This window comes from Chelon labrosus, assembly GCF_963514085.1.
Source record: "Chelon labrosus genome assembly, chromosome: 14".
Lineage (NCBI taxonomy): Eukaryota > Metazoa > Chordata > Actinopteri > Mugiliformes > Mugilidae > Chelon > Chelon labrosus.
The window spans coordinates 24,143,695-24,167,100 of record NC_140347.1 but is presented as its reverse complement, the minus strand read 5'-3'; the positions used below and the strand labels follow the sequence as shown (position 1 = coordinate 24,167,100).

The following is a 23,406-nucleotide window of genomic DNA, read 5'->3' as shown; positions in this document are numbered from 1 at the left end:
ACTTGCAGCCTCAAACAATTCCTAGAGCTTTCCTCAATTAATCACATGGAAAAACATAAAACTTGTAAAATCACAACGTCAGATTAAAGATCACTGAACATTGAAAAGTGAGAATGGTGTAGCTTTTAGCGCATTGAGCATACGCTGCTCAACAACCCCGATGTCCTTGTTCACTCTGTCACTGAACACAAGGTCTGGACTTTAATCCTTTTCAACCCCTGCCTCATTACCATAATTAATCATCCTTCTGTAGTCTCCAGTCTTCAATCAAATATGTATTGCAAGCAGTGAATACATTTTTCATGAGATGTTCAGACAACAATATTACCATAGTGGTTGTGATGACACATAATTAGTATTATTGGCTATCCAGAAAACTAAACTAAAACTAACTAAAATCTAGTAAAAAGTGACTACAACTAACTAACTAATTAACTTATTATATTAATTATACTAATTTAACTAAACAAAAAAAATGTTTTACAGTAGTAATACAACTACATACAAATGTCTCATTGACAAGCAAGGTACATTAAGTTTATTTAATGCAAGTTTATGATGTATTTCCGCTTTCTCAGTTCCTGTACTGTGTAGAACTTAAAACCAGTCAGACCTTTGGACAAACTTTGAACAACAGCTTGTAATTTTTGCAGCTTTCATTAAAACTGTAAGTTGAACAAGCACGTCATCTATCAAGCCTCTTACAGTGGCAGAAAGCAGCTGTTGGCAAGAAAGCTCTTATGAAGCCAGATCATTAATAACAACTGTCAGTCTAGTTCTCTGGTCAGGAAACTAAAGCACCATTCTCTGTAGTAAATACTAGACCAACTACTTTAAATTCATCAACAATTTTCATTGTACACAACATTTTAAAAACTCACCAGCCTTCATAAAAATACCAAGTTTGCTATTTAAAAACTGGGAAATACGACACTGACATATCCCTCTGTGGCAATTTCTAACATTTTGACATTCTAAAGACTGAGGAAGGATGCCAGAAAGAGTTGGTCAGCTGCGTGGTGATTCAGTGTCCTGACCAAAGGGCTAGATTGTCAGTTGTTTTGCGACATTATCAGAGTTTTCTTGCAGCTGCTTTCTGCCACTGAAACTAGCTTGACAGAAGTGCAAAAATACAGCATTCAGATGGAATAGGGCAGGGGTAGGGATAGTTGTTTATTGACACTGGTCCAAATGTACAAGAGGTCTATTCCGCCATCAGATTTGTGGCGAAAGAACCAACCAACCAACCAACCATCCATCCATTTTTTAATGTTTTTCAAAAACAAGGGAGCACAACATGTCTGTAAAAGTTCACAGCTGGACTTGTAGGGTTTCTTAAAGACATTCCGCCTCTCAACCAAGTAGGGCCCACGTCCCACAAACACTGAAGACGAATGACACACAAAAGTGTGAAGAATGTACGCCAGATCACCGATTATGCTGAATTATTTCACTTGAGTTTACAAAAGAATCTCTGAACACTTACGTTTTTTGAGTTTTTGTTCTCATTGATGATTCTGTGCTGATAAGATTTGTAAGGTTGTTTTGGATACCACATCGTACCTCTGTAGTGGTTGGTAGAACTTTTAATTATGTTTAAATTAGGGCCGGGACTTTAACGCGTTAATTAAGATTAATTAATTACACAAAAATAACGCGTTAAAATTTTTTAACGCATTTTAATCACACTTATTTTTGCACCGCGGAACGTTTCTCACTGGATGAGTTTTGGCGGACCGATTATACTAGAGCACCAACTAGTGTTCATTACTTCAGACAACAACAAACCACAGCGAACATGAACGAAGAAGCTGATGAGACCGCTTTGGTTAGCCCCGTGGATGGGAAATTTTGTTATAAAAAACGAATGGATGGAAGCGTCGATAAGAGCATGGTTGTGTGCAAGCTATGCAACAAGGAATTCGCATACCACCGCAGCACATCGAGCCTCAAGTATCACCTCAATGCTAAACATATAGCAGCTAGCTATATAAATTTTATATGCGATTAATTTCGATTAATTAATTACAAAGCCTCTAATTAATTAGATTAATTTTTTTAATCGAGTCCCGGCCCTAGTTTAAATACAGTGTTTTCCTGAAGAAGTAAGTGGTGTCAGCACCCCTAGTTATTAAGATATTCAAAAAATGGTTTGTCAATGGATCCACCAGTTTCTTAACTATCATATATTATAGATTCATTGTCATGCCATTTTCTGCAGACATTTGTTGCCCCCAGAGGATGAACACTGTTGACGTTGGTGACTCTTTAACCTGAGGAGCTATAGTGGGTAAAGTAGGTTCATTTTTACTTTTCTGAACAGATTTTCACCCATAAATTCTCGTTTCGATTCTTGTTTCACTCATTTGCTGCAACTGTATTTGTAGTTTGTTTTCACTGTCACTTTTATTGCTATTGGTATCACTGTCTGTATCATATAAAATACGAAGCAGTTTAAAATCTTACTAATCTTTGCTTTTCCTAATTGTGTCTCAGATGTGATGGAGCCGTCTTCAATTATAGGTGTGAATGCATGTTGTGGTTGTTGGTCCCTGAGCTACCCATGTCACCTAACACCCACATGCCGCAGAGCACACACACACACACACAAGCTCTTTGCAGAGAGATCATCTCACCTATTCAACCTGGGGCCTTCTGGTTTTCCAGCAATAACAAAGCCAATAAGACAAAACAAATTCATGGACACTTAATGATGTGAACAATGACACAATACACCCATAGAGTCCAATTTAATAGTGTACAAGAAATAAAAGAGAAACATGATAACAGCCTTCCGTGCTATCATGGGAATATATCTGTTTGTTCAAGGTTCAAGGTTCAAGGAGTCTTTATTGTCCCCGAGGGGCAAATTGTTCTGCAGCCAGCAGTAACAGACACAGTCGACAATATTAAAAACAATGTTAAAAAACAACAACAAACAACATCAGCACAGAAGACAGAATAAAAAGTCGCTTATTAAGAAAACCTATGGCAGCAGGGATAAACGATTTCTTGAGTCTGTTTGTCCTACACCTTGGCATAATATACCTGCGGCCCGACGGAAGCAGTACAAACTCACCGACCAGGGGATGGTTCAGGTCGATGAGGAGTAGACGGGCCTTACTTAAGGTTCTGCGCCTATGCAGGTCAGACAGGTGCTGCACACTTTTATTATGCCCTGCAATCTGTTCCTGTTCTTGAGGGAAAGTGAACCATACCGACAGATAAAAGAAAAGGTAAGAATGGACTCAATAAAACAAGAATAAAACATTTTCATAAAAGTGCTGTCGACATTAAAACTCCTCAATTTCCTTAAAAAATACATGCGTTGATGGGCCTTGCTACAAATAGCATCAACATGGTCATTAAAGGTCAGTTTGTCATCAATATTTGTTCCCAGGTATTTATAATTGTGAACCCTTTCGACAGCTTGATCCTCAATAACCAGAGAAGGTGTGTCCGAACGCAACTTTCCTAAAATCTATAATCATTTCTTTATTTTTGGCCACATTGATGCACATAAAGGATGAGGATCACCAGTCAGTGAATTCCCTCACTACAGGGTCACAGTCAGGGTCGTCACCAGTCAGCAAGGACACAATTACGGAGTCGTCTGCAAACTTTAAAATGTGACGTCCCACGTGCTGACTACGGCATTCGTTTGTGTACAAAACAAACAGCAAGGGTGAGAGGACACAGCCCTGAGGTGATCCAGCGGAGGAGACAAGGGTGTCTGACGAAACACCATTGACCCTCACACGTTGTGGTCTTTCTGTTAAAAAGTCCATTAGCCATGCTATTAGACCAGGATCTACATTATAGAAGTCCATTAATCTTCCTGCTGTTAAAAGCAGATGAAAAGCCAATGAATAGAAGATGGGCAAAAGACTTGGCTCCCTCAAGATGATTCAAAACTAAATTTAAAAGGGTGGCTAATGCATCATCAACACCTCTGCCTGGCCTGTAAGCAAACTGTAGTGGGTCCAGGTTATCTCTAACACAGGTCAGAAGTGTTTCCTTGACAATTCTCTCAAAGGACTTCATAACTAGAGAAGTTAATGCCACGGGTCTAAAATCATTTAATAGTTTAGGGGAAGAAGACAGAACAATAATGGAGTCCTTCCAGAGTGAGGGGACCTTGTGAGACTGGAGGGATGTTGAAAAGATAAAAGTAAAAATGTCTGCCAACTGGTCAGCACAGTTCTTGAGAACGCGCCCTCCAATGCCATCCGGGCCAGGGCTTTTCCTTTCCTTGACTCCACGGAAAAGTTTACACACCTTGCTCCTGTCAACAACACTATTCTGTGAAGAAACATTTTTAAAAACGGACAATTCATCACTAAAATCATGGTTATTAAAACGATTATAAAAGATGTTCAATTCGTTTGAAAGCACTAAATCAGACATTCTGTTGAGGGAGACATGGCTCTTCTTGGATTGCATCCCCATCATGGATTTGACCCCCTCCCATGCAGGGCGAGAGCTGCCTGCCTTTAGCATGCTCTCAACCTTGTCCTTATACCTGCATTTAGCAAGTTTCAGCTCCTTCTTTAGCTGTTTTTGAAGCTCCCTGCATCTAGCATTGTCCCCCTGAGTGTAGCAAGTGTTCCTTTGGTTAATCACAGCTTTAATACTTTTAGTCACCCACGGCTTGTCCTTATGATAAAGGAAAATTTCTTTCCGTGGAATGATGGAAGCTTCACAAAAAGAAATATATGATGAGACAACAACAGTAAGTTCATCAATATCCTGGCAAACATTTGTAAATAACTCCCAATCTGTGAAATAGAAACAGTCCCGGAGACCATGAATTGATTCCTCTGACCAGACCGGAACCATTCTTCTCTCCGGTTTGTTCCTCTTCAGGACAGATTTGTAAGACGGAACCAAATAAACCGTGTTATGATCGGACATGCCGAGTGGGGCTCTACTGAAGGACCTATAAGCCCCCTTTATGGATCCAAAACAAAGGTCCAGAAACTTCATATGTCGAGTGGACTTTGACTTGGCTCTTCCAAAACATTCATTTAGTTCGTCTTTAACCATTCTTTTGTTGAACGACTTGTATACTTGGGGTTGTTGTCTTGCTACATGACCTAGTTTTCTCTTCAGCTTCAGCTCACAGACAGATGTCCTGACATTTTCTTTTAGAATTCATTGGTACATCAGCATTTTGGTTAATAACCAACCACAGTAAATTAAGAGGCATAACATGAGGCTACTTTTTAACAAAGAAGTCATTGGCAAAGTTTAAAAATAAAAAAATAAAAATGCAATTGCTTTTTGATACATAGTGTTTAGATAATTAGTGGGTGTGTTTCATAACTTGACCCTCTCATCTGTCTGTTAACTGAAAAAACTAAGAGGTGTGGTCAACCTCATTTGCAGGATTCAGGAATTTAGTGACACTGAGATACATTGTTGATTATTACTCCTTCCTTGGTAGTTGTTAGGATTATTTGACACAACAGAGCACACATCTAACCAGGCAGCTGCTGCTAAAAAAAATAAATAAACGTGATCTCAAGTTTTTCTTAGTCACTTAACCACCTCAACTGTCACATTTTGAGACACTGCAGTGGAATAAAGTTTGTCAGTCCGCAGGGTGCCTGCAATGATGCCACATACTGTTGACTGCCTTTCCTCTACACAGCCCATGTGACTGTTGTGGAAGCAGTAAACAACCCTTTTTCCAAAATGACATAGATCCCCTGTTTTTATAGTATTATGGTAAAGCCTCCCCTAACAAACCTCCTCTAACAAAGGCTGTGCTTGTTTAATTGACCACCTGTAAAAACTCTAACATCAGATTACATTTTGTCATGGAATCCGCTCACGTCACAGTACATGATGTTCTGAGACAAAATGTTGGCACTAATGTGCATTTTTTTTAGGGTTTTCTTCTGACAGCTAACTGAGTGTTTTTTCCCCCCCACCTTGACTGTTAAAAGAAAAACAAAAAAAAACTTCCATATAAAACTGAAAGAAATATGTACACACTGCTATTGAGTTCTGCATACGCTTGTTTTGTATATCATCCCCTCCCACTACAGAGCAGCCACCTATCAGCTGTGTTCTGGGTGCTGAACAAAGACCCCGATACATGTAGGAAACACAATCTGTCAGCATATCTACATTTAAGTCCAGGATCATTTAATGGAACCTGTTGGACAAGTGTGTGAGTCAGACAAAGTATTCCAGGAAGCTGACAAATTGTCTCTCTGTGTATGTGTGAATATTAGTCTGTGTCTGGAGAAGTGCAGTAAACTGGTTACATCCTCCTGACATGAACCTATTCAGAAGACAGTGAGAGGTAAACAAATCTTATTATCATTTCACGCTTAAATAAGTTGTTATTATTTATATTACTTGCAGGTCAATTACAGAGGGGAGGATGCTTCTAAGAGCAAACATGATCTTTATGCATACCAACTTTACTGTAAGTCTTGTTTCCAAAACAAGCAAAAACAATTTGGATACGTATAGACTGGAACATATGTTTTCATTATAAACCGCTTATATAGTATGTGCTCAATGACTACATTTTATAAGATAAATTCAAACACAAATTTGAATGCAGGCTAAAAATAAATACAATTTTATCAATCTTATGGTGTATAAGGTCAAATTTCAACAGTTTAAATTGTTTTATCTTGTAAATTTCCTTTTATTGTAGAAAATCTGCTTTTGCATGCCCCGACTCTTCCGTTAAACTCGAACCAAGCTTGTTATCAAACTTTGTATCACTAAATGTCTCATCTGTAGGTGTAAACTGAACTTACACTTTCTATTGTGCTGATAGCATCAGAAGTGTAGGGAAGGGGTTGCGCGAGTTCAGATTTTTGAAAAGTCAACACAGACAACTTGTCTGACATAGTAGACAGTAATGCTTTGCAACAATGAAGTCTGTGTTCTTGACCTGAATAGAAGTGCTGAGAACAGACAGCTCATGTGCTACATACTGTGCACTGCAGACATGTATAGCCTGTATAAAAACAGGATGCAACGCAGCACCGTCAATAGCATTCAATAGTACTCCACAACATGTTGTAAGATGGAATAGTGTGGCTGGGATTAAAAAAAATAAAAAATGCAGAATTTCTCTGAGAGTGTCTCTGTGTACTGCAACAGATCTAATAACTTTGACAATGAAATTCATCATCAAATTGTTTGTTTGCAGCCGCTTTCTCTGTTACCATGGGGTGTTTGGTGAAGTTTTTAATTCACTGCTGTCGAGAGAGGACCGTTCCATTGCTAACATTGGCTCAGATGAGTGTGCACTGCAGTAGTACTTTAGTTGTATTTCAGGATTGACATGCTATTTGCATTTGGAAAGTATTTCCACACACGTAATGAACTGACGACCCACTGGGCTCCTCACCTGTCTTCTAGGAGCCATCTATGTTGTTATTGTCACATGATCAGTGACTAGTTGACCTTATTCTTAACACGTCATGGTACAGCAGTGAATTCAACAAACTGACTATTTGACTAGTATGTACAACCCCTAATAATAAATGAACTAATTTTAAAAATGAATTTGCATAATTCAATACTTTCTAAGCCTGTTTCCAGGTATGGCCTAAGTACATAAATACCCATGATAAAATATAGAAATTAAGTTTTATGTTCAGTTGTTCAGTCCTTGCATGCTTTAAAGATATCTTGCCCAACCCCTTATAAGACACAGGCACCTGTGTCTGCCATTATTGACATAGCGTAATTTACTTTCTGTAATTTACATACATCCTGTTACCTAGCAGTTAGACTGGACAAGATTAGTGTCTCAAACACTATCTGTTGACATTCAATGCGGGATTTCCCCAATCTATCCACTGCTCTGATTGTTTGGATTCAAATCAATGAGCTGTGTAAAGAGTCCTGAAACAAGTTTTGATTGTTCAGTGTAGGCAGGGCTGAGTGTGAAAGCAGCAAAAAGAAAAACAAACGGAACTCATTAAAAGCATGGATCACCATTTCCTCCAATATTGTTTCTCTGCCTTCAAACACAGTCAGTAGATACTTGTTAGGTGCACATTTCCATATTAAGTTAGCTCCACAATTTTCTGTTTATTTTATTTATAGATAGTATGAAAGCCTGGCATACATTCTTTTAGAAAGCCTATGGACTATTTTACAGACATTCTGAAATGTATCTTCTATTCTGAAGGATAGCTCTCCTACATAGAGCTAATTGTTTCTATAGCCTTATAGTTATTAAAACAGTACAGTCTAGACAGATACACTCTTGGAACAGAGCCATATGCTGTACACTTTTAAGTCTTACTGGTCAGCACAGACCGGTAAGATCAGTTTTCAGCAAAATACTCATGTTTACTTCAAGAGTGTTTCTGCAGCGCCACCATGTGTCTTTCCACAGTTACTTCAGGAGTAACTGACTGAATGTGAGCTAACTACAGTCGAGGCCAAAATTATTAGCCCCCCTTGTGAAATTAGACAAAACTCTTGATTTCTCTGGAAATTACCATTAACAACAAGTGTTTATATTGCATTTGTTTCCAAAATAACAAAGACAAAATGCCCACTAAGTTTGATTAGAATATTTTATTGCTACACTGAATTGAAACAAGAAAGGACAAAAATGAGACGTCCAAAATTATTAGCCCCCTGGCCATTAACAGTCAATAGTGTACCCTTTCTGAGCCAGCTGGTCCAAATTGCGTGGTTTCCGAGCATGGACATTCACCTTGAGCACCCACCACAGATTCTCAATAGGATTGAGGTCTGGGCTCTGTGTGGGCCACTCCAGGACCTTGGTTTTGGTATCCTTCAGGAACTGTTGGACCAATTTCGAAGTGTGCTTCGGGTCATTGTCTTGTTGGAAGACCCAGCGACGACCTAAGGATAGACTACGAGCAGATTTCTGCATATTATTCCTCAAAATTTCAACATAATTTTCTTTTTTCATGATGCCATGCACCCGAACAAGGCTCCCTGGGCCCGAGGCTGCAAAACAGCCCCACAGCATGATGCTCCCACCACCATGTTTAACTGTGGGAACTGTGTTCTTTGGGTTGAAGGCCTCTCCCTTTCTTCGCCAAACATACGCCACATCCATGTGCCCAAACAGTTCCAGTTTAGTCTCCAAAACTCATCTTTACCTTTCAAATGTTCACGGGCAAACTTCAGTCTTGCTGTGATGTGCCGCTCTTTGAGTAAAGGGGTTCTTCTTGGACGATGGCCGTGAAGCCCACCACAATGAAGAGCCCTCACAACGGTGTTCCTTGAAACATCAACTCCAGAAGAGGCCAGGTCAGCAACAATCATCTTGGCAGATGTCCGGGGGGGTTCTTGCTGACATCTCTGACGATTTTCCTCTCCAGAGTTCTTGAAATCTTGCACTTACGCCCACGCCCACGTTTGTTTCTTACTGAATTTGTCTCCTTGTACTTGGCAATGATGCAATGTACAGCAGTTCTAGACACTGTGAAACGCTTGGAAATGGCAGTATAACCTTCCCCCTTCTCCTGAGCCTCCACTATCTTCTTTCTGAGCTCAAGACTGATTTCCTTTGTCTTTGGCATGATGAGTAAAAGCAATCCCTCTCAATGTGCACAGGTGCCCTGTTCCTTGGATTCCTTTTATGCTGATTGAATGCTCAGGTGTTGTCAGGAAGCCAATTGACTGCACAGGTGTGGTTTAAAACCTGATTGGTTAATTAGGTGTGTTTTGAAAACAAAAATTCACATGGGGGCTAATATTTATGACCACCCATTTGTCACTATATTTGATATAAAGCAAGCCTTAAAATGTATTTCATATCCAAAATGTACCACAAGCTACTAAATAGCACTGGTGAATGTTTGATTATATCAAGTTTTATCAATGCTGCAAACAAAGGAAAGAATTTTAGGAAAATGTTCCATAATTCCTGGGGGGCTAATAATTTTGGCCTCAACTGTAACTGAAGATGATGATTATTATCCATACTATGAAAAAAACACTTTTCAGTCTCTTTGATTTAAGGGTCTTTATTACAAGATTTAACTCACTGTTCAGACCACAGCTCTATGTAACTCATGCTTTGACTGATTAATACATAATTTGATAAAACCACAGCACAAGGACGTGCAGAATAAAAAATCTCTTGGCTCTGCCACGGTAACCTGTGCCACACTTGCCACAAGTGCAAACCTTTGTAATGTTACGATGTCAAAAATGGATGTAGCCTTGATGTGTTTGCTTTTTATTCACTCGAATTCCAGACATTTGCTCTCTCTGGTGTGGTGATGCATACAGGCAGATTAAATGTATTTCAGTCGTCTTTTCAGTGTATGTTCAGTCATTACATGTGAGTAGCTGTCACTGCTGCATGTTTTTATAGTTGGGAATTCCTCAAACTGGCCTCGGCTGTCTCTTGCCATGCTGAACAATAAATACAAACATGCTATGTGAATGGAATGGCCACATGCCTCAAGTATTCACATCACCAGCCATTTTTTATTTACTGACTTCCTGGTAGCAATTCAAACAATGAATCTGCCCAGCCTTACATAACAGCTTGTAGTTTTGAGCATCTGTGTTGTCTTTTAAAATGTTCACAGGTTTCCGCTACGTTATATATATATATGCACATGTCTTCTACTTGATCTAATAATGAAAAGTGATTGTGTTTACTGTATTTACTCTCTAGTCAGGATGGCTTTACCAAAGGCTGTAGGATACCTGGTTATTCTTCTGACTATATGCTGCATTCAGGCGAATCAAGGAAACGGAGACTCTCTGAATGTCTTCTTTGAGGTGAGAGGAAGAATTAATAAATACTAACACTAGAGGTCGCAGTTTTATACCATGAGATACTGAAACTGATGAGTTGATCACTAAACATACTCTTAAGTGTTTAGTTGATGATTAGTATTTATTAACAGTTATTGATCTGTACAGTTTGATGATTTTTCCAGGAATTAAATGACACAAAAGGATTCCCCATTCATGCCAGAGAAAAAAGAGCAAGTGAGTGACCTTTTACTAGTATTTACAGAATGCAACTATTAGCAAACTGATTGCCATCTGTGATGTTAAAAAAAAATGAACAACAGCAGTATTGTCGTACACTAAATCAAGCCAGCCAACTCAACACCTAACATCAATCATATTCAGACACAGTACAAGGAAGCTGTACCTAGGGTGAATCTGTCATCACACAGGACAGGGAAGTAAATCTAGATCTAGTTTAGCTTTTTGAATGCCAATTCTTACTTCACTTAACTAGGAAACATGTTTCCTGTTTCTCCCTTAGACCGTGACTAGGCTTTGGCTGGTGACAGCTGTGTAGATCCTGGAGTGTGTGCTATAGAAAAAGAGTATCTTGAATCCTGTAGGGTTTGGAAATGCACTGTGCACAGCAAAGTTTGTGAGCACAATTGAATAAAGCAAATATCTAATATGTCTGCAACATGCTAATTAAAAAGGTTACAAGTGATCTGCTTCACACCTCAATGCCATCATCATAGATAGATAGATAGATAGATAGATAGATAGATAATATCACAGTATTATTAAATTAAAAGTTATGCAGATTTTTTTTCCCCCCACAGTGATAATACCGACAACCTCATCAACTCCACCACCAAACGGTATGAAACAAGAAATGTAAAGGACTGTGTGTGACCTTCAAATTATCAGCAGTGTTACTGTTAAGTGGGAAAAAGCTGCACACACTGTCTCTTGGAATATCTGTTGTACCAATATAGCTACCTCAGTTCTCTGGAAAAACAAAGCATTGCCTGTACACTCATGAAAGCTCTCAATTCAAACACCACAAAAAAAAAAACATCCGCTCAGCAGTGACAGAATGTGCAAATGTTGTGGGTTTTCATGTGAATGTGGTTTGGTTTTTTCTGCATGTGACAGACTTCTGTGATGGATTTTTTTCCTTGTCGCCTCCGCAGACACTGTAAACATTGATTTCGTCTTTGAGCTGGGCATCCCAGTTTCCAGTGTGCCTTCAAACATCATTAATATATTCAGGGAGAAACTGAGAAATGTTTATTTTCCTCAAAACATCACTCAGTCTGCGCAACTAATAGACGTACATTTCACCACAGGTAAACGTCAGCTGACTCATTTGCTTTTATACTGCATCTGATGTAATGATCCTTATTTTAATGTAGAAGTGTATTTTTTATTATTATTTTTTTTTTTTTTAAAGGCTGCTATCTAAACTTCACTGGAGGACTGCAGTGTCAGTGTGAGGAGGAGTTTGCTTGGTCATGTGACAAGTGTAACACATACGGTGCATGCAGTAATGACACCAGACAAACCTGTGGGTGCATTAATGGGCTTCCTTCTGACGGACAATTCTGTGGACCAATCTCAAGTAAGCCCTGCTATTTTGTAGCTACTTTACCAGATAAGATGAAATGTGCTTTTATTGATCTCCAGTAGGGGAAAGTCAAAGTGACACAAAAGCCATAGAATAAGAGAAAATACAGGAATCTGTAAAAACACTGCACACTTGCTCGGAAAATAAAAATGAAAATGTCCTTCTTAAACATGTCCTATGTTATGTTTAATTTAATTTCTAATGTTCCACAGGTATCATTCCATGTCTCATCCCAACTCCAACCGGTACAACATTTTACTTTGTTCCCAATTGTACACATCATTGAACTAAAATATTTATCAGTGAAGATGGGGCTTCTATTGATGCCAATGGTTTCTAATTTATCTGCAGTGATGACGACCTCAAACACAACACAAATAATGACAACAAACACAACAACGTCAGTGACTTCTACCTTAAACGCGACAACACCAGTGACGAGCACTGCAAACACAACAATGCAAAGGCCTGCAACAGCATCAAACACAACAACCCCGGTAGCAGTACATATGCTAACCACAGTAGCACCAAACGCAACAATGCAAAACACAATTACAACAATGGCAAATACAGCAACACCCGTGATGCCTACCTTAAACACAACGACAGCAATGACGAGCACTGCAGGCACAACAATAGAAATTATGGCTACGATGTCAAACATAATAACAACAATCCCAAAAACCACGACCCCAGAGGCAACAGCAATGCTAAACACAATAACACCAATGATGACAACCCCAAACACAACAATGCAAAACACAACTACAGCAATAGTTCTCCTTGAACCGTCACCTTATCGTGGTGGAGGAGTTTGAGTGTCCTAATGACCCTAGGAGCTATGCTGTCCGGGGCAATTTGCCCCTGGTAGGGTCTCCCAAGGCAGACTGGTCTTAGGCGAAGGGCCAGACAAAGAACGGTTCAGATGACCTTTCATGAAGAAGACTAAGAGGAGAACGTGTACCCGGCCCGGAGGGTTACCGGGGCCCCACCCTGGAGCCAGGCCTGGGGCTGGGGCTCGTGGGCGAGCGCCTGGTGTCCGGGCTTTCGCCCATGGGGTCCGGCCGGGCCCAGCCCGAACGGGAGACATGGGCTCACCTCCCTGTAGGCCCACCACCCGCAGGAGGAATATGAAAGGTCCGGTGCAATGGGGATCGGGCAGCAGACCAAGGCGGGGGCCTTGGCGGTCTGATCCTCGGTTATGGAAGCTGGCTTTCGGAACATGGAACGTCACCTCTCTGGCGGGGAAGGAACCGGAGCTTGTGGAAGAGGTTGAGCGCTATCGACTAGATATAGTCGGCCTCACCTCGACACATAGCGTCGGCTCTGGAACCCAAGTCCTCGAGAGGGGTTGGACCCTCTTCTTTGCTGGAGTTGCTCCGGGTGAGAGGCGGAAGGCCGGGGTGGGCTTTTTGCTTGCCCCTGGACTATCGGCCTGTACGTTGGGGTTCTCCCGGGTGGACGAAAGGGTTGCTTCCCTGCGCCTTCGGGTCGGGGAACGGGTCCTGACTGTTGTCTGCGCATATGCGCCAAACAGCAGTTCAGAGTACCCGCCCTTTTTGGAGTCCCTAGGACAGACGCTGGATGGCGCCCCGACTGGGGACTCCATTGTCGTGCTGGGAGACTTCAACGCTCATGTGGGCAATGACAGCGTGACCTGGAGGGGCGTGATTGGGAGGAACGGCCTGCCTGATCTGAACCCGAGTGGTGTTCAGTTATTGGACTTCTGTGCGAGTCGCAGTTTGTCCATAACTAACACCATGTTCGAACATAAGGTTGTTCATCGGTGCTCTTGGCACCATGACGGCCTAGGTCGTAGGTCGATGATTGACTTTGTAGTCGTATCATCTGACCTGCGACCGTATGTTCTGGACACTCGGGTAAAGAGAGGAGCAGAGCTGTCAACTGATCACCACCTGGTGGTGAGTTGGATCAGATGGCAGGGGAAGACGCCTCGCAGACCTGGTAGGCCCAAACGAGTAGTGAGGGTCTGCTGGGAACGCCTGGTGGAGGAACCTGTCAACTTGGTCTTCAACTCCCACCTCCGGCAGAGCTTCAACCGCGTCCCGGGGGTGGTGGGGGACATTGAGTCCGAATGGGCCATGTTCCGCTCCGCCATTGTGGAGGCGGCTGTTGCAAGTTGCGGCTGCAAGGTCGCTGGTGCTGGTCGCGGCGGTAACCCCCGAACCTGCTGGTGGACACCGGAGGTGAGGAGAGCCGTCAGGCTGAAGAAGGAGGCCTACAGGGCATGGCTTGTCTGTGGGTCTCCTGAAGCAGCTGACCGGTACCGGATGGCCAGGCGGTCTGCGGCGAGGGCAGTCGCTGAGGCAAAAACTCGGGCGTGGGAGGAGTTCGGTGAGGCTATGGAAGAAGACTATCGATCGGCTCCGAAGAGATTCTGGCAAACCGTCCGGCGCCTCAGGGGTGGTAGGCGGCAACACGCTCACACTGTTCTCAGTGGGGGTGGTGAGCTGCTGACATCAACTGAGGATATAGTCGGGCGGTGGAAGGAATACTTTGAGGAGCTCCTCAATCCCACCAACACGTATTCCATAGAGGAAACGGAGCCGGAGGGCCTGGGGTTGGACCATCCAATCTCTGGGGCAGAAGTCGCCGAGGTAGTAAAACAACTCCGCGGCGGTGGAGCTCCGGGAGCGGATGAGATCCGCCCTGGGTATCTCAAGGCTCTGGATGTTGTAGGGCTGTCTTGGTTGACACGCCTCTGCAACATTGCGTGGACATCGGGGGCAGTACCTCTGGAGTGGCAGACCGGGGTGGTGGTCCCCATTTTTAAAAAGGGGGACCAGAGGGTGTGTTCCAACTATAGGGGGATCACACTCCTCAGCCTCCCTGGCAAGGTCTATGCCAGGGTGCTGGAAAAGAGGGTCCGGTCGATGGTTGAACCTCAGATCGAGGAGGAACAATGCGGTTTTCGTCCCGGACGTGGAACCATGGACCAGCTCTTTACCCTCACTAGGGTGCTGGAGGGGAAATGGGAGTTTGCCCAACCAGTCCACATGTGTTTTGTGGATCTGGAGAAGGCTTACGACCGTGTCCCCAGGAGCATCCTGTGGGGGGTGCTCCGGGAGTATGGGGTGGATGGCTCCTTACTAAGGGCCATTCAGTCCCTGTACCAAAGGAGTGCGAGTTTGGTCCGTGTAGCCGGTAGTAAGTCGGACCTGTTCCCAGTGAGGGTTGGACTCCGCCAGGGCTGCCCTTTGTCACCGGTTCTGTTCATAACTTTTATGGACAGAATTTCTAGGCGCAGCCGGGTGGGGGAGGGTGTTGTGTTCGGTGATCGGAGGATCCCGTCCCTGCTTTTTGCGGATGACGTGGTCCTCTTAGCTTCATCGAACAGCGACCTTCAGCTCCTGCTGGGGCGGTTCGCAGCCGAGTGTGAAGCGGCTGGGATGAAGATCAGCACCTCCAAGTCTGAGGCCATGGTCCTCAGTCGGAAAAGGGTGGATTGCCCACTCCGGGTCGGGGAGGAGGTCCTGCTTCAAGTGGAGGAGTTCAAGTATCTCGGGGTCTTGTTCACGAGTGAGGGTAAAAGGGAGCGAGAGATCGACAGGCGGATCGGAGCGGCATCTGCAGTGATGCGGATGCTTAACCGGTCGGTCGTGGTGAAGAGAGAGCTAAGCCGAAAGGCGAAGCTCTCAATTTACCGGTCGATCTACGTTCCAATCCTCACCTATGGTCATGAACTTTGGGTAATGACCGAAAGAACAAGATCACGAATACAAGCGGCCGAAATGAGTTTCCTTCGTAGGGTGGCCGGGCTCAGCCTTAGAGATAGGGTTAGGAGCTCGGACATACGGGAGGAGCTCAGAGTAGAACCGCTGCTCCTCCACGTCGAGAGGAGTCAGTTGAGGTGGCTAGGGCATCTGGTAAGGATGCCTCCCGGACGCCTCCCGGGAGAGGTGTTTCGGGCATGTCCCACCGGTAGGAGACCTCGAGGCCGACCCAGGACACGATGGAGGGATTATATCTCTCGTCTGGCCTGGGAACGCCTGGGGGTTCCTCCGGAGGAGCTGGCGGAAGTGGCTGGGGAGAGGGCTGTCTGGGCTTCCCTGCTGAAGCTGTTGCCCCCGCGACCCGGACCCGGATAAGCGGAAGACAACGACGACAACTACAGCAATAGCAAATACAACAACACTAATGACGAGCACCCCAAACGCAACAATAGAAATTATGGGTACAATGTCAAACATAACAACACCTATAACAACAGTGCCAAACACAGCGACCCCCGAGGCAACATTAATGCCAATGGTGATGACCCCAAACACAACAATGCAAAAGTCAGCTACAACAATGGCCAGTACAACAATACCCATGACATCCACCTCAAACAGAACAACACCAGTGACAACCACCACAAACACAACTATGCAAATTACACCAGTGTTAACAACAGCAAGCACAACAACGCCAGTGACAACAGCAAACAGAACAATACAACTGACACTAACACCAAATACAACAACTCCAACTACAACAATGCCCAGCACAGCAACACCCTTGACAACACCAACACCCATGACAACAATGTCAGTAACAAGAGCAATGGCACCACAAACGACACAGGCAAACATTTCTGAACTGAGGACCTTCAACCTTACCCTGAACATGGATTTCAACCCGTCATACAATGACCCAAGCAGTAAAGTTTTCCAAGACATTGATAAATCAGTAAGTGTTAAGGCTTTTTTCCTGTCTGTGTCATTCAGTGATATCACAATGTTGATCCAATGAATGTGATATTTATTCATTCTGGTTTGATATGTCTTTCAAACAGATTCAAAACCAATGTAAGAAGCACATATCAACTTTACTTTCAGCAAAGTTAACTTCATTTCAGTAAGTACATTTTTAGTTGTTTGTTTGTGAACCCCCATTCCCTCCAATGTTTTAGAACTGAAAAAGTTTCTATGATGAGTGGCGAAACATCTTTAAGAAACTCTACAAGTCCACTTGCCACTGTTTCAGCTTGTTTTCATTTTGGATATGCCATGACCCGGGTGACTGACAACCTTCATTTGGTCCATACATTCATTTGTCCCAGATGATTTATTTGATGACTTTAATGGCGGTTCCTTTAATGACATTCGCAATTTTGCTGGATAGGCCATTAAATCTAGTACAGACGTACATTCCACTCTCAGGATTAAAATCTGTTTGTCTTATGGTGTGACCCCTGGTTTATAATTCAGGTATGACTGACGGTAAAGTCATTATTTTGTCTTGATCTTTGGTGTTTAGTGCCATGTGATCATATCAATGTTTAAGATTACATCTGTATAGTATTAGAAGGTTAACATATTAACTTTGTATTGTGTCCCTGTGTTAGCATCAATGTTTTGTGTGCTTTGGCTCTAACTTTCCCAAGCTTGGCTAAAAAATTTGTACTTACTTAGTTGTACCCAGTGAAAACACAACCACCCAAATGGCATCATGATTCCAGATCAGATGTAATGTGGCCCTAAATTACAGACATTATACCTGCTTTTTGGATTTTTATTGGTATTCAATTCTGTATTACAGGAGCGGAAGCACCATTGCTACCTTTACTGTCAGCGCTACATCTTTTCAAGATACAGAAATTACAGCACTTAAATCTGGATTATTTACAGAACTGACTGGAAATTACTCTGTGATATTTGACAGTAAGCCAGTTTTATATGTTTTGTGACTATTTTCATGTATATAATCTTTGTGTTGGATAGTTGTACAGTAATTGTCTGACTTTCTTTGTCCATCCAGGTACAGCATTCTTGAAGTTTGATCCTAAAGAAGTATTCTTTGAACATAGTGTGAATGTAACGTGTGGCCCTCCACCTGAGGGGCTCCATTTTGGTACAGACTGGACTGCTGAGTGGACACATAATGGAAATCGCATACTTGAAGATAGAGAACACAGCTTTTCGAGACAGAACGGATCAGCAACATTGACTGTGTCAAGATTTTTCAGAACTGACAATGGTAAGATACAGATCGAATGTGGTGAATACTACCATTTATTCAAAATCAGACACTTTTACAGCCCCAACTCAAATTTTGGTTGGCGTGCTTACAGTATTTGAGTTACATGATAAAACCAACATTGTCACAGCATCCATTGTTAAGCCTTACCTACAAATGCAAAAGTGTTTGACCATGGTAGAGTAATTATTACAGTATGAGGAAGTAAAGTATTGGAAAATTATAATGCAGAGATTATTTTAAAATAAGATGATTTCAAAACACACTGCTGCCTATAACGTTGGAATAAAATGTTTTTTTTTTATCTCATGAAATGATTGTGACAGCTGGGATAAGGCTCCAGCAGACCCCCATGACCCTTAACAGGCATAAGCGGGTACAGAAGATGAATGAATGAATGAATGAATGAAATCATTGTGACAATGTGTTTTATTCTTGATAAAGTGAATATCTTCCAAACATTTAAGGTATAAATAGGAATTAAAAAAAAAAAAAGTAATGTTACTGAAAACAAAATTATTCCAACTATATGGGCAACAGAGTATCTTGTGGTAACCAGTCTCTCACCCACTTAGTCAATAGTCATGATGTTGAAGTGGCTTCATATGACGATGATGATCATTGATTTCAGGACTTTATGAATGTAAGCTGATACGGACAGATCGTTCAGTGTTTCGAGAGAAAGCCAATGGATCCTTCACTTTCAGAGAGACACCCGTAATCCAAGTGAAACCACTCAGTGCAAATGTGAAGTGTGGGGGTGGAACTGTATCAGTGGAGTGCTCTGTCAACAGTCCCTACGAGGTTGAGTTTCTGAACTTGTCAGGTGCAGGTAAATCTGAAACAAACAAAAGGCAAATCAGCATTCAGCTAAAGCCATGTACCTATTAAAGTATCTCTCATGTCAACTTTTTATGATAATATGCATTATTTTTAGGTTGTCAATGTTTATACCAGTGTTTATATTGAGTTTTGCTGTTTTTTGTGGTTGCCATCACAGGAACTTCCATCACCCATCCATTTCCAGTCCCTGCTGACTGTACAACAAACCAGGAAATGAAGGTCACTTGTCAATCAACCAATTATCCAGCTTTTAAAACAGAAATAATACTGACATTTTCAAAAAACGGTGAGTGCTGATCCAAATGTTAAAGCACATTTCATTCAATTCAGGTCCAAATATTTTTCCTGTAACTACATGCGCCGACATCAGAACCTCCTTTTTCCCTCTAGAATTTGTGTGTTTGTTTGATGAAGAATTTGTAAATGCAACTGAAGGTTACAAGGCTGTTGCACCATGCGAACCAGACGAGGTGGGAGAAAAGACAGCAGTTTGTAAGGAAAATGGTCAATTTGAAGATCGCCAAGATAACTGCATCCTTCAACTTGTTCAGGAGCTCTTTGAGCAGTCTGAGGTGATCTAGTTCTAATGGTTTCTATCACTAGATAACATTAGTGGTCAAATGACAAAACAGTTCCCTTGCTGTTTAATGCTTAGTATACTTACACAAAATAAATAAGTAAATTACGAGACAGAATATGCAAAGTTGTTCTTTTAATTAATCATTTAACCTAATAAAAGAAGTCTTGATTATAAATTCTGCTGTAGAGGTAGGCTTACACATGTGATGCAATTGAGTGAGCAATGTTTGTCCTAGTACAGACATAAAAACCTTACAATATCCAACTGCCATGCAACTACAGGCTACACTGCAGCTGAAAAATGTGCTCAGTGAATCCACAGATTTGATCAATGCAGGCATTCTGGGGTCAAGCTGTTCTGTTTTCTTTAAGATGCTTTCACATCTTTCCTGTCCCTTCAGTCTGCACCAATTAAAAGGGATGAGAGGACTCTATATTAAACGACTGGTCGTTGCTGGCACTCTTCCATCAACTACCAACTAGCTAGGCCCCCCTAGTGGAAAAGAATGGACATTTTTTTCCTTCAGGCCTGTCAATTTGTCCAATGTCCATTGTTCATTTTGATAGACTGTCATGCAGTCTGATTGGGCCGTGGGTGGGCAAAGGGTCATGTTTAATTCACTGCACATTACCAACCCCAATGTCACTATTTTATATTCGTATTATTTATTTATTTATTTTTTAATTTGTCCTAAGGTGCTTCTGTAGATGGCAGCAAAGACTGGACAACTAAGGAGATTGTAGCTTAAACGGAAATCTTTTTCTTACGTTGTCTTGTAGTGGTTGGTGGTGATATTTCTTCTGGACTTGAACAGTAAAAAATATTTGTTCGATGCAATGTGACAGTTTACAGTTAGCCCCTTGTGAATTTATTCATTGAATATCACCATATTGATCATTGCAACAGCTGCCCTCTCTTTGAGATAACATGTAAGCATTTTTTTTTTTTTCTCTACAAATTTCACAGTTCTTAAGTAATAATTCACTGCCAGAATTCTTGGATGAGCTCAGCAAAATCACTGTCACTTCCACTCAGAAAGTGACTGAATCTCCTGCGACCATCAGGTCCATTGTTGATATACTCAGAAATGTAGCCAACGCGTCATCATCATTAAATATCTCAATAAGCAGAACTTCAATGGAGGTAAGTGACTTAGTCTGCCAAGGTTTAAATGTTGAAAATAGTAATGCTTTTAGATTTAATACCTTCTTTTCTTTCAATTTAGAATGTGCTGTTAACTGTAGGTGTTCTCACCACAGACGAGGCCAGAGACTCATGGAACTTTCTGAACACCAATGATACCAGAAACATGTCATTAACAAGAAGTAATATCCCCACAGCTGAAAGTGTCAGCTCATTATTGTTGCAGTCTCTTGAGACTGTAACAAGGGGCCTTACCAATGACACTTTTGACATTGATACTCCTTTTATTCTCTTGAACAAAACTACATTCACAGACACTTTCAGTGCTGACTTCAATTCTTCAGTTGAGATAGACATACCAGAATCTGACGGAGGAAATAAGTCAATCACTGTTATAACATTCTCCTCTATGGATAATGTACTTCCCGCAAGAGATGAAGGCAATTCATCCCTCAATGTCATCAATGGCAGAGTTGTACTAGTTCAATCCAGTGGCACCCTCAATAATATCTCACTCACATTTGATGTCATAAAGGACACTCTGGACAATCCTCAGTGTGTTTTCTGGAACTTCAGCTTCTTTGACGGCCATGGAGGATGGGATGACCAGGGCTGTGAATTGGTATTCAGTGTCCACAGAACAGTCACCTGCACATGCAGCCATCTGACTTCCTTCTCTATCCTTATGTCACCCAACAGTTTCAGTGACCCTGTCTTGGACTATATAACCTACGTTGGAGTTGGTATATCCATAGGTTCCTTGTTCATATGTCTCCTCATTGAATCTGTCATATGGAGAAATATAAGGAAGAACAACACGTCTTACTTGCGTCATGTTTCCATTGTTAACATTGCAGTGTCTCTTCTGATTGCAGACGTTTGGTTTATTATTGCAGCATTCATTTCAGATGCAAAGGAGACAAACAGCCCAGCATGCACTGCAGCTACATTTTTTATCCATTTTTTCTACTTAGCCCTCTTCTTCTGGATGTTAGCCTCAGGTCTGCTGTTGCTCTACCGTACGGTCGCTGTCTTTGACGGGGGTTTGTCTCAAACATCTATGTTGGCTATTGGATTCTCTCTAGGCTATGGGGCACCCATCATCATTGCAACCCTCACTGTAGCTGTAACTGCACTCAGAAATGAATACCAAAGAACCGGGACCTGCTGGCTCAACTGGTACGAGTCCAAGGCTCTACTGGCTTTTGTGATACCTGTGCTGTTAATATTGTTGATGAATCTCATAATCCTTCTTGTGGTGATATACAAAATGTTGAGGAGAAGGGTAAGGAGGGATTCTGCACAAACAGCCGAGAGGCACGTTCTTGTGGTCATTGGCAGGAGTTTGGCTGTGCTCACACCGCTTTTTGGATTAACTTGGGGTCTGGGAGTTGGAACACTGGTCAGCCCACACAACAGAGGAATCCATATTACATTTGCATTGTTCAACTCACTGCAGGTACAAATTCAGTATTTACTGATGGATCCATATGATTGATTTGGCTCCTTTAAATAATGTATGTGGTACACATGGTGAGCTACTCTGTTACTACTGAATCAGCAAGACGATGACGACGTCTATGCGCGACACCGAAGCTGGCAGCGGACCTAACGTTACCGTTCGATGCCTTAGACAGTGTTTTAAGTAGCTTAGAACGCAAGTTTATTTTAAAAAAAGAGCAACGTTTGGCGTTGAAAGACTTCATTGCCAAGAAGGATGTGTTTGCTCTGCTACCAACAGGCTTTGGCTATGAATCGCGCGCAAGGCAGCATGGGAATTACCAGGCGCATTTGATAGACATTCGTAGCGCCCAATAAACGGCTCTAGGCATTTGTAAAACCACGCCTCAAATACGAGAAAATAAACACGTAGTTTCCAGACCAGCATCTCATTGAGATGTGCAGTCGCGTCAGCCAGGCTAGCGTTCTCATAATACTGTACTGCTACTGGCTAACCAGTGCTGTAGGGTTGGCAAGAAGGTTTTGGGTATGATCAGTATTTCTGTGTGTTCTCCCTCTGCCTGTATTGGTTCTGTCCGGGTCCTCCGGCTTACACCCATAGTCAAAAGACATTGTTGGGGGTGAGTCTAAATTGCCCGTAGGTGTGCATGTTTGAGTGGATGGTTGGAATGGTTGTTTGTCTTTCTGTGTTAGCCTTGGTTTATACTCCAACTCTACACGGAGTCTACGCTGTCAAAACTTTTTATACCTGTGTGCTGATGTGTTTCAGTTGTTCTAAAATTGTGCCACTAAAACACTAGTTTCATTTCTTGGGAGATGCAAGTCAAGTAACAGTGTAGGGTAGGGTCCAGAGTACCTACGCTGTCAAAATGATGCACAACTATAAATTAGGCTTTAGCCCTAACCCTAACCACAACTGGGATAGGCTCCAGCCACGACTCAACCCTCTAAAAGATAAGAAGATAAATCTATCATGGTTTCCTCAGGCTAAACCTCCACCTTCAAAGGCATTTCATGGTTTTTCAGCGTCAACATCATTGCATTAAGAAAA

At 42.1% G+C, this 23,406-nt stretch overlaps 1 protein-coding gene across 1 annotated transcript; it reads left to right on the top strand.

The window, feature by feature from the left end:
* Positions 1-17,055: 17,055 nt before the first annotated feature.
* Positions 17,056-22,392, top strand: LOC311499866 (adhesion G-protein coupled receptor F1-like; the record flags this gene model as incomplete). Its single annotated transcript, XM_084561003.1, has 8 exons — positions 17,056-17,206; positions 17,891-18,012; positions 18,110-18,328; positions 18,960-19,160; positions 19,329-19,457; positions 19,562-19,743; positions 20,718-20,894; positions 20,977-22,392. The coding sequence occupies exons 1-8, from the start codon at positions 17,130-17,132 to the stop codon at positions 22,390-22,392; spliced, it is 2,523 nt and encodes an 840-aa protein (XP_084417129.1). The 5' UTR covers positions 17,056-17,129.
* Between the last annotated feature and the right edge of the window lie 1,014 nt (positions 22,393-23,406).